This window comes from Aphelocoma coerulescens, chromosome 1A (genome assembly GCF_041296385.1).
Source record: "Aphelocoma coerulescens isolate FSJ_1873_10779 chromosome 1A, UR_Acoe_1.0, whole genome shotgun sequence".
NCBI classification, from domain to species: Eukaryota; Metazoa; Chordata; class Aves; order Passeriformes; family Corvidae; genus Aphelocoma; species Aphelocoma coerulescens.
Window position 1 is genome coordinate 31,025,318 of NC_091014.1, and position 14,274 is coordinate 31,039,591.

At 38.4% G+C, this 14,274-nt stretch overlaps 2 protein-coding genes across 9 annotated transcripts in view; one reads left to right on the top strand and one right to left on the bottom strand.

Moving 5' to 3' along the window:
- Window positions 1-14,274, top strand: part of TMEM117 (transmembrane protein 117) — a 193,789-nt gene that overhangs the window by 13,256 nt on the left and 166,259 nt on the right. The window contains exons 1-4 of one of the 8 annotated variants that reach the window (XM_068997837.1): window positions 1,192-1,235; window positions 1,355-1,477; window positions 5,388-5,488; window positions 6,133-6,189. The exons of 2 other annotated variants lie outside the window; for them this stretch is intronic. Coding sequence is in view for 1 of the 6 variants with exons in the window: in XM_068997815.1 (XP_068853916.1) it covers window positions 8,126-8,147 (22 nt within the window). In the remaining 5 variants the exon portion in view is untranslated. Of the gene's footprint in view, window positions 1-1,191; window positions 1,236-1,354; window positions 1,478-5,387; window positions 5,489-5,894; window positions 6,190-8,064; window positions 8,148-14,274 lie in introns of those variants that run through there. 5 more of the 8 variants (XM_068997828.1, XM_068997854.1, XM_068997846.1 and 2 more) reach the window with 5 other exon arrangements.
- On the bottom strand, window positions 7,659-13,494 carry LOC138100149 (P2Y purinoceptor 1-like). Its single transcript, XM_068997880.1, has 2 exons — window positions 13,425-13,494; window positions 7,659-8,680 (listed from the first exon to the last, which is right to left on the bottom strand). Exons 1-2 carry the CDS (start codon window positions 13,492-13,494, stop codon window positions 7,659-7,661), a joined length of 1,092 nt encoding a protein of 363 aa, XP_068853981.1.

The window sequence follows — 14,274 nt, forward strand, 5'->3', positions numbered from 1 at the left end:
TGGTATTGAAGAACAGAGATTTCAACACTGCCCTTCAGAGTTCAGCATCAGCATTATACAGGCTATAAATACTGCTATGTTTATTTTATCTGCTATGAAGTTTGGATTCCAAAGAATTCAAAGAAAGAAAATGTAGTTTCTGGAGGCATGACACATATGGTGATAAAACATTTAAGCTCTAAAATTAAAAAAATAAGGAGGATCATGAAATTACTTTTCTAGGTCTGGCAGTTAAAAAAACCCCAGGTTTCTTAAAAATGCCAAAAATTCTAAAAGAATAAAGAGTGCAAAAATATAAGGAAATGCTTATATGCCTTTTAACCAACTTTTTTCTTTTTTTTCCATGAGGCCATTTAAAGAGAGAATTATTTTTTCACATTAATTTTGTAACCTGGGATTGAGTCACATAGAATTAAAAAATCTACACCTCAGGAACAAATGCAGTAGCATTTTCTGCTGCTAATGCAGCGTTTTCAGTTACTTTCCCACTAAAAAAATGTTCTAAAATGTTACAGGAAATCAATATCTATTTTTATAGGTTTCCTTTTATCTGCATCAGCACAACTGTCTAAACCTGAAGTAATCACATCAGTAATAGTAAAGTCTAAAATTAAAGTTATATGCTAAATCTCTATAATGAAAATTGAGAGGTGCAGGAAGATTCAGAATTAAGCCCACCTACACACTAATTCTGACATAGCTTTAGGTCTTCCCACATTATCTGCATTTTACAACTCTTCCAAATCAGCAGCCTAAAGTACTGCTTCTAGGTAATAGCAATGACATTAGTGTAAAGCAGAGATGTGCCTTCTGGACCCCCCATGCAACGTTTGATACGGCAGATGGCACTGACCATCACCACCCTGCTCTTGCTTTGGGTAATCCATTGAGAGAAGAAAATGTCAGCTCTCTCCTTGCAGCAGCAAAAGTCCATCCTCCTGTTCTTGTTTTGGTATTAAAAGATGAATGTGCATTCTTTTGAGCAATTCTATTATTTTCTTCTTTGAGAAATAGCAAGCAATCTTTAAAGGCTGTGTGGCATTTCTAAAATGGCATTTCTTTATCTAAGGAAGGCAGAGTGCTACACATTTCACCTGTGTGCACTCACCTGCAGTCTCTAGTTCAGATCAGGCCCTTGAGACCACCAAAATCAGGTAAGATAGGCTGCACAAGAAACCCAGTTAAAAGACATCTGGCTACAGACGTCAGTCTTCTGACCAGTATTGGCTGAACTGGTGGGAAACTGGAGATCCTAAGTTCCCATTGTCTTAGCACACAATGTTCTCTGTGAGGACATCGGTTTTCTAGCTGGGGCAGTAGCTGAGACCTTGACTGTTACCTTTTGTGACATTAGGCTGCGTTTTACCTCAGACTGCAAAAGCTGAGAACTGCAGTGCTCCCTGATTAAGGTTCACCTTTCCCAGCTGGAGGAAGCCCTATCTATGCTGAGTCATGTGAAGTGGAAGGGACTGAGCTGGTAAGTGCCAAGCTGGGAGACGTCCTGAAAGGAGAACTTGGGAGGGCTGTAGATTTGATAGATCCCTGCATGAGGGCAGCACATCCCATCATCTCTTGATTGCAGGCTCCAGGCAGAGCACAGGAGACTTGGTTGCTCAGAGCCTTGGATGTTCCTTTAAAGCAGGAGCAGAGAAGCTACATTTCTTTACAAGGCAGGTGGTGGATTTAGCCATATCACCTGCCTCTGCTGTGGCCAGCTGTAATATCAGTCTAGGCATATTTTTTCTCCTGCCCAAAGAGATTTGACTTCCACAGATGAAAGCAATGTACAATGGTGAAGTATTTTAATAGCATTGTGGTATTGTTTGTTACAGTTTTTTGCCAAGTGAGATGATTCTGAAGCATGGCAAAGAAAAACTTTGATATCAGAATACATTCATATTGAAGTGAAAACCAAACTTTTAGGAACATCTGAACATTATTATTTTAAAAAATAAGCTCCTGCCTTAATAAGTAAAAATTTCAGTAATTTCTCTGTGAGATGAAAGTATTATAAAGACAAATACAAAGATTGCTTTCTTTAGCAACTTCAGGAAATTTGTAGCAAAATTTATGTCTTCAACTTAGAGACTTTTGGTTTAACAATTTTTGCTTACAAAACAATGCTGAATTTACAATAGTAAATGAGAAAGTTGTTTCTCTGACAACAGCTGAGCACATACATAAAAGGTCAAATCTTTCAGGCCATGGTTTATCTTGTGTTTATCAAATGTATTATGAAGGTATTAGAATATCGAGATAAGGTACACAAAAGCTACCTAGACCTTGCAGTCAGTTTTGTAGCCTAATACATTATTACAATATACAATAATGTGTTCAAACTCAGAATAGTTAGGCATTTAACTGGATACCATGTCCTCAGATTTAATCCAAACAAAGATCTGTGAGAAACCAATATTGCAACACACTTTTCATAGTAGAAGATACTTACTTCGGCTCTTGGCTGTTTAGTTTATTGTTCACTTATTGTAGCAAAATGGAACAAGCATTTAATTTTATTTGTTTATGTCATTCTATCTGGGTAATATTATAATAAAACATTTTAGGAACATTTTATTTCAAAGTAAGGATGTGACCAAGTAAATATGAGCAGATGTCTTGTGCCCTTTAACCATTACTTTGCAGAAAATCTTTGATTTCAATCAGCACAGCATTAGCATTAAATCAGTCTAGTTGAACAAAAATGCTTTTAAAAAGTGTGTTTAATTGATCATATAACCATTTATAATCAGGAAAAGAAATGTCTAGAATCCTTGTCAGCTACTAGAGTATATTCCCAGCTGAGTATCATGAGAAATGGGAATAGCTGAGGATAAGAGATAGAAGGATTTTTCAAGAGTTTTGTGTCCTGAAGATAGTTTTTTAAAGATTATGCAGTGCTTTTAGACTCATCCCAGGACAAAGGCATGTTGTGTGAGATTTCCAGGCTGGGAGAACAGACAACAGAGGCACCATGGCACAGATGTGTTTTGTAGCAATGCCCTCATCTGTTTTTTCCCCTCTGTTCTTCATTATTCAAGATCAGTTGAGACTAATCTTTTTAGAAGTGTGAGGTTGTTTCTTCTCTTTTCTTTCCCCTTTTTCTCTTATGTGTCTGAGCATCTTGGGACCTCTGTTATAGATGGCTTTATTGATAGATAATTAATGAGCTTTATAGAACTGCGTGGACACAGACAATGCAGGCAAGCAGACATGGAGGCAAGGATTTGCGTATGTAACACAGTTTATTTCATATTTTTTTGTAAGTGGGACACAAAAAGGAGCAATGCAGGAAAATGGATTGTATTAGCATCTCAGAATCCAAACAGTTTGTCCCTGTTCTGCCAGTGGGCCCAGAACAGTGAACTGAGGAGCTTAGGATACGCACATTACTCAGTCTCACAAAAATGAACTGGAGGAGTCTCCAGCTTGCTCCTCCTTGTTCCCAACAAAGTGGTTGCTGGGGTCCTGCTGCCTCTATCTCTTGCTCATATGTTTGCAGGGGGCAGGGAGGATCAAAGGATGTACAACAGAAATCAGATAAAGTCATGATAAAGCCATAGAATCATGTAGTTTGGGAAAGACTTGGGAAAGATTGAGTCTAACCAGCACTGCCAAGTCCACCATAAGATCATGTCCTTGAGTGCCACATCTACATGTCTTTTAAATATCTTTGGAATGATGACTCAGCCGTTTCCCTGGGCAGCCTGTTCCAATGCTCAGCAACATTTGGTGAATAAATTTTTCCTAATATGCAATCCAAATCTTGCCTGGTGTGACTTGGGGCCATTTCCTTTTGTCCTGTCACTTGTTACCTGGGAGAAGAGGCTGACCCTCTTTGCTACAACCTCTTGTCAGGGAATTGTAGAGAGTGATAAGGTCTCCCCTGAACCTCCTTTTCTCCAGGCTAAACACCCCCAGCTCCCTCAGCTGCTCCTCATAAGACATGTGCTCCAGTCCTTTCACCAATTTTGTTGCCCTTCTCTGGACAAGCTCCAGCACCTCAATGCCCTTCTTGTAGTGAGGGGCCCAGAAGTGGACACAGGATTTAAGGTGTGGCTTCACCAGTGCTGAGTACAGGGGGACAATCACTGCCCTGGTCCTGCTGGCCACACCATTGCTGATACAGACCAGGTGCCATTGGCCTTCTTTGCCACCTGGGCACACACTGGCTCATGTTCAGCTGCTGTCAACCAGCACCCCCAGGTCCTTTTCCTGTGAGCAGCTTTCCATCCACTCTTCCCTCAGCTTGTAGCACTGCCCTGGGTTGTTGTGACCCAAGTGCTGGACCAAACCCTTTGCCTTGTTGAGTCTGATATGACTGGCCTTGGCCCATCAATCCAGCCTGTTCAGATCCTTCTGCAGGGCCTTCTTACCCTCCAGCAGATCAACACTCCCACCCAGCTTGGTATCATCTGCAAACTGACTGAAAGTGCACTTGATCCCCTCGTCTGGATTGTCAATGAAGACATTAAACAGGACTGGCCCCAGTACTGAGTCCTGGGGAGCCCCACTGGTGACCAGCTACCAACTGGATGTAACTCCGTTCACCACCACTCTCTGGGCCTGGCGATGCAGCCAGATTTCTACTCAGCAAACTGGGCACCAGTCCGAGTCATTACAGACAGTTTCTCTAGGCTAATACTATGGGAAACTGTCAAAGGCTTTACAAAAGTCCACAGAGACAACATCCACGGCATTTCCCTCATCTACCAAACAGGTGACCCTGTCATAGAAGGAAACTGGGTTAGATATATACTATTTCATTGTATTTTTATCTTCTGAGTTAGCTGAGGTCTGGATTAACTCTTGCAAAAACAGATCTCTGCCTTTTGGTTTCCCCAGTCCTTCCCTGGTCACTAGCACAGTGCAGTAAGTGCTCCTTGATACTCTCCCAGTCCTGTGATGACAGTGGCTGGCATATCTCCATCCTGTGTGCCCTGGACCACACAGCTCTTTGGTAGGGTGATGCCAACAGAAGAGGAAAAAGCATCTCATTTTGCATTTTTCTATTTGAGTACACTGCACAGTTCAGTCACACTGAAAATATGTCATCCTTACTTAGTTAAATGTGTTTTATGTTCTAATTACCTGACCGGAGTGAAAGTTCTAGCTAATTTGTTTTGGGTTTTTTGTCAGACTCATGTTGATTTTAAAGCATTTCCTTACTGTTGCCTTAATTTTTCTTGGTACACTGTGAAATACAGGCAGAGAAATGCTAGACTTTTCTTGACAATTTCTGCAATATGCATTTGTGCTGGTAGCAAAAGGCATTGCATATGAATTGTGAAAGGGTTTTTTGTGAAGCTCTGTAATGATTGTATGTCTTCAGCTCACTGGAGGCTTTCAATCCAGATTTTAATCAAAATTTTTAATTTTATTCCTTCCAGCTCTGGGTACTTTTGAGCAGTCTTCATTCATACATTTTGTAAGGCAGCACTTGCAAGAGGAAACAAATCCATTTTTTTTCCAAATTCAAGAAGTGAGTTTGGTAATGCTTTTTACAATTTCTTCAGACTTGAGTGTTTCTTTCTTTTTAACAGTTTATCTTTCTAATGACACTTGCTTATTATGTAATAGTAACATTAACTTCTATATAGTAGAGATTACCCAGTGAGAATAAAATTAGCTGTTTGAACTGAAAAACAACTCTTTTTCTATTAAAAATCTCAAGAAATTTAGACAAGTTTCTGGTCTAAGCTACTGTTGTCTCTCCTGAAAAAGCTTGCACATTAGAAACTGAGTAAAAACTGAGAATTCCTGCTTCCCAGATTATTTGTGCCTTTAAGGTAGATTGAAAGGTGAAAGTGGCAGGTGTTTGATTTTGGTAATACCTTACAGTTTACAAGCTTGGGTGCAATCAGGTGGGAGCAATAAACTCATTTAGCTCAGAGCTTCGAACTAATCACTCCTTTTCTGTCCTCTTCCTGCTGGGATCACCTTTGTTAGCAAATGCATTGCCTTTGTTTCTGTATCAGTCTGAGGTGTACATGTATACGTGTAGTTAATTGCCCATGTATGCCCATTCATGAGTTAAAAAGCTCTCTATGCAGAGAAGCCAATGCAATGTTAATAATTTTCTCATGTTTCCAATAGACAATTAAATTTAAAAAAAAGAATATTTTTCTTTTAAAGTAAGAAAAACGGAAGTATTAAGAAATACCAAAGGAAAGAAGCAGTACTTAGAATGAGGTGAGTACACATAGGTATGCAATTTTTCTGTGGGATTCTGTGAGTGTACTAGTACATCCCAACACTTGTAAAGTGTTTCAGATTAGCAGGACCAGTTTCTTTTCTTGTCGCAGTTACAGACAATTAAAAAAAAAGTAGTTCTAAATTTTTTGCATATATATTTAGTCAATGCAATTGAAACATAGAACAAGAGAGATTCAATACCCATGTAGAATAGAATAATTTAGAATAATACATGCAAGAAAAAAATTATATTAGAACTGTGGAAATTAAAGAATTAAGACACTGTATGAAGTATAATAAAATCTACTTCGTCATCAGTAACTTCTGAAAATAAAGTTAATGTGCTCACTGGTACATGGGCTTTCATCATTAACAAGGTAATGTGTGGAACTTGGCAAGAAAACAAGTCAGCAGGTGGCTGATTATTGGAACACGATTTTTTTGCCCATACAGTGTGATGAAAGAACACATATTTAATGACTCTTGAAGGTGGATGTTCTGATGACTGTTGTGCTGGTTGAATGATTAAAATTCATTATAGTCTAATTAGCTTGGACTGTCCTGAAACTGTGATGCTAAGACTCCAAAGGAACAGAGGAGAAGCACTTCTGTGTAGTGGCATCTCTTACCTCTCTGGAGCTAAAACACCTTTTTATTTCAGACCTTTTCCAGTGCACACTTCTCTCTGTTGAGGAGTTCAGAGTTCATGGCAGAACACGGGCTTCCCTGAAGCAGAACACTATTTACAAACAGCTGTAGTTGCCCGGGATTTGGGGGAACCCCTGCTGCCTGGGAGAAGGCTTAGCAAAGCTCTCTAATCCATGCTTGTTTATTTAATGAGCAGATTCACTGTGGCTCTGACTATCCTCAGGGACTTTATCTTACTATTTATTTTTTGTTTGTTTGTTTTTGGAAATGTGCTGCACTTTCCTGGGTTAATGAGGTTCCACTGCCAGTGGAACTCTAGTGCAAGCAGCATTAAAATGAAGTACTTGTAGAAAGTCTCTCTGCAAATGCTCAAGCAGCCCAGCTGTAAGCATTATGACAGTTATTAATTGCACAATCACAATTGCAGCAGCACTTGCAAACAGATGAAGAAATAATTAGCAGAAACTGTGGGAAGGCTTCTCAACACTGCCTGCTCTTAATCTCACTGTATTTTTCTCACCCAGAATTAAAGGAGCTACTCAGAGCTTTTCATCATTTTTTGTTCCATGTTGTATGTACATACAGATAGAAGTATTATTTCACAATAAATTAGGGTATGACAACAATATTTAAAATGCCAATTCAGTACAGCTAGCAGCTGCTAGTGTTTCTTTTAATGTTAAGTTTTACTCTGCGTTTCTGTGTATTCTTGCTTATTCAAGAGATATCTGTAGAATACAAGAGGCCGAATACTAAATAGGTCTGATGACAAAAAGGCAAATGAGCAGTTGGAGATACAAGTCTTTTTAGACTGGTGTTTAAGTCATTGTTCTCAGGTTCAGAGGGATGTCCCTTACCTTTCCTGTCAGACAACAGCAGTACTGGCATTTGGGATGACATTTTATACTTTTAATTGTTTGATAGAATGTCTTATTTGCTATTGTAAAAATGATTGGGTCAAGGCAACTATTGATGCTGCAGATGATCTCTGTGACTTTGTAAATGGCACTTAGTGTGCTTATATTCTCACAGGGTGATTGACAAGTAATTCTGTAAATTAGTATCACCATCATCATAACATGGTAAGGTGTGAAAGAAACAGCAAATACAATCATAGTAGCTGAAATCAGTAACAGAGGCCTAACAAGTCTGTTCCTTCTTTGCTGACGTTTACTGAGCTGTAGTAAGGCTTTGAGAGTCAACACATAGCATGTAAAGATGACTGAGGCTGGAAGAAGAAATCTCAATACAATTTTGGAGACCATGAACGGCACTGCAAATTGGAATGGTTCTTCACTGCTATCCAGGTAATGAATGATGTCATGCTGTCTTCTAGCTGCAACTGTGTAGTAAATCTCAGGCATCGATGCAATCACTATGAAGATCCATACCCCGATGGTACAAAACATGGCCTTTTCTTTGTCCCACCATGTTAATGAAGTGATGGGATGAACAGCACCTATGTATCTGTCAAAGCTGATGAGTGTCAGGAAATACACACTTCCATAGATATTAATACTAAAAAATAGTCCTATGATCTGATAAAACACTTGGCTGAAATAGACAGCTATCTTCTGGATGTTATAGTATACTGAAAAAGGTGCCATGAGAGTCCAAGTAAAGTCACACAGTGCCAAATTAAAGAGAAATATGGTATTGGTAGTCCATGTCTTCATGCAGTAAACATAATGTCGTAGTGCGAGTATATTGCCTAGAAATCCTGTTAATAAAGTGAAAAGGCAAACCAGAATCAGCAAATAACAGTACCACTCTGGCTTAGGATTTCTGTTGCAACTGAAAATAGTGCATGTACCATTCATCATCTGTCCATGGAGTATGCCTGAAGGGAAAAGAGAGACCAACAGCCTTTAGAATAAAAATTGAGTTGGATACATTGAATTTAAAATTCAAAAATTATAAGTTAAATTCAGTGCATTTGAACTGGCAAAAGAATTCAGAACATAGTATAATGTACAACCTCTCTCCTCTATCTGAGAAAAATGTAAAGTCTAAGTAGGTAACACAGCTTACTCTACAACATCCACACAAGCCGATCTTCATGAACCTACATGAAATGCTTTATATACTTTCCTCTCTGCTATTTACTGTAGTGTACGATGGATGAGAGAAAAAAAAGCATGCACTCTGAAGTGCAAACAGTGTCCCTTGGCCACTAATGTGTCTGTATCTATCTTTGGAAAAAGCAGAGGAGGTGACAGAAGGACAGTAATTTCCCATGCTCATTCCATCATTGCTTTGATTGCCTTGAGTATCCATATGGGGCCTAGGGGCAAGTTTAATGTGGGCAGCTGTGCAGTGAGCTGTGACTGAGATCAAGGAAACAGCATCAAAAAAAATGAGGATGAAATTCTGCTTTTTGTGAAGGCCATAGAAACTTTTCCATCTATAGTTCTAGACAAAGTGCTTTTTTTGGATATTTTTATTTGATTTTCTTCTGTAAATATTTGTCCCAGGATTAAAAGATTTTGCTTATGGTATGGTTAGAGAATATTCTTTTTGTCTAACTCTTTGTGGCCTACTTTGTATCAATTCCCATTATGGAATATGTGGACTATAGATCTGCAGCGTATTTTTCAAAGCAAGTTTTTAATGCTTGTAAAGCCTTATGCTTAATTCCAATGATTTTTTTACTCCTGATAAAACCAAAGGCTGGAATATTCTGTCAGAATGAGCTGTCACCCACTGCAGTTTGTTATGTTTCTAGAAAATTTCCAAATGATGTAGTAGATACCAAACAGTGAGGTCTGTCCAAGGAGAAGCTTTGTATGAAAATCATCCAAATAGCCATTTATAGATCGGAGTCCACTACAGTGCTTGCTAGGATGACAGAATAAAATTTTCATCAGTACAGGCCACACTTTGAATGGAAGAAAGGACCTTTACAGAATGTTATTGATTCATTGAAAATTTTGAAGCATCTTCAACCATTAAGTTGGTCATAGTGGTTTTTTTTCTAACTTAATGTTTTGCATTCATGTCAAGCTTAATACAATAAGATTTTTCCAAAGGTATGTTCACATATACAGGTCAAAATATAACAAAGAGGAGCTGCAGTGAAGACCTGCTAAATAAAGACTGCATTATTGTGCTTTGCAAATTTATAGTCCACTCAGTTACCTGACAAAAAGCTGGTTTAGACTGTACGCAACAAAATTAGGAAGGAAAGTGGTTTCTCTAGAAGCTCAGCAACAAAGGCACTCGACTTTCCAGGAAATGAACGTAGATAGAAAACCATCTGTTCTACTGACAGTGTATTTCACAGGTGGGGAGTGTTTGTTCTATAAATGTATTTTTTAAAGTATTGAAGTACTGGACTTTAACCTAGGGTAGCTATACTTTCCCTTCTCCTTAGCATTTGTGAATATAAAAGATTACACAAACCGTGTAATGTTTTTCTTCCACTGAACTTTATAAGATATCCCTGTGAATTCTTTAAAATGTGAAACATAGTTAAGTAACATTTTTTCATGGTATGTTCAATTAAAAGTAGTTTGAATATGTATAGGAAATCCATATTTTCCTAAAATCCTCTTGGCTAGAGTTTGTGTGTTCTTGGAATTGAATGGTATTTCCTACCTCTCTGCCTTCCTTTTCAATACTTACAAACAAAGGCACCAGACACTTGATTCCAAGTTGTACTGACAGTATAAATAAATCACAGACTAGCTACAAACATTATGGCCATAGCTGCACGAGGGAATTGTAATGCCAGGTTCCTGATCTCATTAAGTTTCTGGACAAGGGCTATAGGTAGGTCTAAATGGAGGGAGGCAAACAGCTGTGCCACCTGCTCTGCTTTGCTCTAAGTTGGCCAGATAAAGTCTGGATGTGTAGCCTTATAACTCTGTTAGGGCAGACACAGACTTGAATTAAACAAAATCCCCTATCTCCTTCATCACCTTCAGTTTACTGGGCTGCACTCGGGGCTGAGCTGTGTGAAGTTAGTTACATAGCTGGAGGGGATGGAACTGCCCAGCTGTGTAAGGTCCATTTGGAGCTCAGAGAGTCATTAGAAATTATGTCTGTTTGTGTAGGCATTTCCCACATGTCTACCCTGGGATTCCTATTTGAATTTTCTAAAATATTTTTGCTGTCTCTTGTTAATTCTTTGTATTGTAGTAGAGCTTAGAGACCATAAATAAGACTAGGTTCTTGAAGCAGTGTGCTTTGCAATTGAAGTGAGTGACTTACAGGGTGGACCCAGGGGAACAGGTGCAGAAATAAAAAGAACCTTTCCTGAGGTAACTTAATAAGCAAGGGGAGAACACAAGGGGTTTGAACCCCAGCTTGGTGCTATTCCAGGATCTCCTGGTCTTTCATCAGAAAAATTTAAAGCCTTATACAATCAAGGATGCAGTCTGACTGCATGCAGGAAGACAGGCAGCGTGCCCTGCTCTATGCTGAGGCCATTGGAGCTACCCTAATATTCAGAGAATATGTGCTGTAATAATTTTCAGAAGTGACATTTTTTTAAGCTCAGACAATAGCAAGTTTTCTGTCTACTGTCTTAGCACCAACAGAATAACTTGAGCTGCAGGATATGACTAGGTTGTCTTCACAGTTCAAATCCAAAATTTTGCATCTGTATTTTAAGAAAACTTTCTTGTTCTGAACATTAAAGTATTCACTGCTAAGTCCATGTATTCTTAAGCAAAGCCAGCCAACACACATATGCATATCGTAGTAGGGCGGAATGAGCAACAGCACCATGGCATTATATTGTGCATGACTAAAATCAGACTTGCCAAGCTTTGACAAAGGTAGAACCGGTTTCAAGGTTAAAAATACTTCCCATTTATTGAGGTTAATTTTTCACTTGAACGGTTTCAGCCAGTAATGGAGATGACTTTGATCACTAAGTGGGCAGAAAGAGCAATCCCTCGATAGGGCACCCAGAATTAAGGGAACACATCTGATTCAGTGAAGACCTGGGTATTAGAATATTACAAATATGCCCAGGAAAGGGTTGAACTCATATTTAACTCATACTCATCACTCCTAATATAAGACAAGAAAGCATGCTAAATGCATGGGTAAGAATTGAATGTTTCTCTTGTTTCTGCTTCTGCAATTTAATGACTGCAACCATCTTTTGGGCTGTGGATCTAAAGATACTAGAAAAGCTTTCGTTTTTAAAAAAAGTTACCTGTTTGACTCTGTTTTTTGTATCTGCCTATTGAGTTGTCTCTTCTCTTGGACTGGAAGAAAAATTCTGGTTGGTTACTGCCTGGTTTGTTGCAGGACCCTAACCCTGAAATCTCTACTACCCTGTGTGCCCTAGTACTGTTGATGTGCTCTCTCTCTATGTTGGAGCAGATAAAAAGACCTGTTTCTAGTAAAAAATTACATTTTGCGGAAATTTCTGCTGGAGCTAGGAAACATTATGATAGGAGAATCTTGATTTTTGTACCTAGTTAATTCACAGTTTATCACTGGTTGTCATTCATATGGCATTTAACTTGTATTTGTAAAGGTCCATTAGGCTTAGCACATTTATTTGGGGTTTTTTAAGTATATAATTGTGTATGTGTAAATATATCCTAATAACCGTGTTCTTCTCTGTCATACCTGTAGGGGTTTATTTCACATTTTTAACAAGGTCATAATAAGCATAATTTTCCTGAAGTAAAAAAACAAACAAACAAACAAAAAAAACAAAAAAAAAACCAAAAAAACAAAAAAAGAAAGTTAAGATGAATTAAAAGCTTATTTTGTGTAATATTATTCCTTATCTACTCTCTTTGCCCCTTGCTACTTTTTGTTTGCTATTCTTTATAATAAAAGCCCTGATTTTACATGAAATGTTCTATTTTTCTGGAATTACTCTGAGAATTTTGTTTGGCTGTTTGCAATTGTATTTTAATCTAGTACAAGTCTATTCCGGTTACCAGATAGGTTTTCCAAATTTCTTACCATTCACACCCCATAATACTTCTGTTATGTGTGCTTTCCAAGTGTAACCTTTTAGCTTGTTTTATAAAAAAAGTATTATACTGAGTCCTAGGTTTTGTTATAAAAATAATAAGCAGTATTTGCAATTTTTACTTTAACAACTTATGTGTTAGGTAGTCATCTGCTGCAATCCATTTTTATTTCAACTGAACTGATATGAAAGGATATATAAAACAATGTGAGCATTAGGTGGATTATTTAACATATTTTAGTTCAACTGCATTTAGCATGTTGTACATACTGGTATGGTGGGAACAGTAAGTAATATCTGCAATATTTGTATGCAGTTAGGTAAGAAGATTGTGCCAATATCCAATTCCTTTCTTTTTTATATATCAGTATTGTGATTAAAGTACTATTCATTTCATTAAAAAATTATGTTGATGAGCCCTGCTTGAGAGTTAATGAAGTCCTATATGGCAAACATAAGCTAGAGTAGAAGGAAAGTTGAAGTGGAAAAATTTGCTTACTGAATACAGTATTTATGAAGAAGTTCTTTTAAAAATATGATATTTATACATATTTGTAGTTATTGGGTAATAACTAAATAGGAAAAAACACTGCCTTGGAGAGTACAGGTGCAATGAATATTTATTAAATCTTTCTCTTACCTGTTTTAGAAAGGTTGGAGTTATCTGTTTTACAGAAGTCTAGATTCCAGGCTGTGTTTTTTCTCTCCATTAATCTGGACTTCCTGAAATCACAACTCTATTTTGCAAGTACTGTTTATAATCCAAGGTCTTGGTAATATTCCATATGCAATGGCAGCTGTTCAGAGAGCAGGTATCAAACTGCAAGGGAAATACCTTTTATCATTTAGCCCCTCCTCTCAGTAAGTCAGGATAATATGCTACTGCCATAGTGGCCTCCACTTGCTCTTTAGGGAAGGACAGACTTATTGGACATCCTCAGTCTAGCTAGGCCTGGGGCTGTCATTGTTTCCAGCAGTGAAAGAGTAGAAGAGTCCAGGGACTTGGGGCATATACATGTGTGTTTGCACTTTCCCTTTCTTCACCTTTCCTCACTCCCAGAATCCTTGTTGCTGCCCCACTACTGGACTGGTCTGTGGACCTATGTTGCTCTTGTCCCATCATAGAGCTTCATTCAGCCCCCCTATACCTGCCTGTCACTTCTCTTGTCTCATGGTTCCCACATCATTCCAAAGTCTCAGCTTTGTCAAAGAACTCTCAACCTCCAGCTGCTTAATCCTGAGCTCACCTCCTACCTCTTCAGCTCATAGCCCATGTCTGCTCCATGTCCTCAAGTCTTCCTTCCCCAAACCTGCATCTCCATCTTCAGCAGCACACACCAGTCCTGGGATCTTCCTGTCTGATTGCCTGAATGACCACTTCAAACTTTTTATGAATTTCTCCCACTTTATAGCTTCCCCCTGTGGCCAGCTCTAATCAATGCTAAATGTGGACAGTTCCACAAGCAGCTCAGAGAAATTGCCTCCATCCC

Bases quoted from the DNA above. Each gene is read 5' to 3' on its own strand.
- LOC138100149 (XM_068997880.1), bottom strand. From the start codon at position 13,494: ATGGAGAGAAAAAACACAGCCTGGAATCTAGACTTCTGTAAAACAGAT. The intron at 8,681-13,424 runs GTAAGAGAAAGA...TTTTCCCTTCAG, and splicing joins CTCCAACCTTTCTAAAACAG to GCATACTCCATGGACAGATG.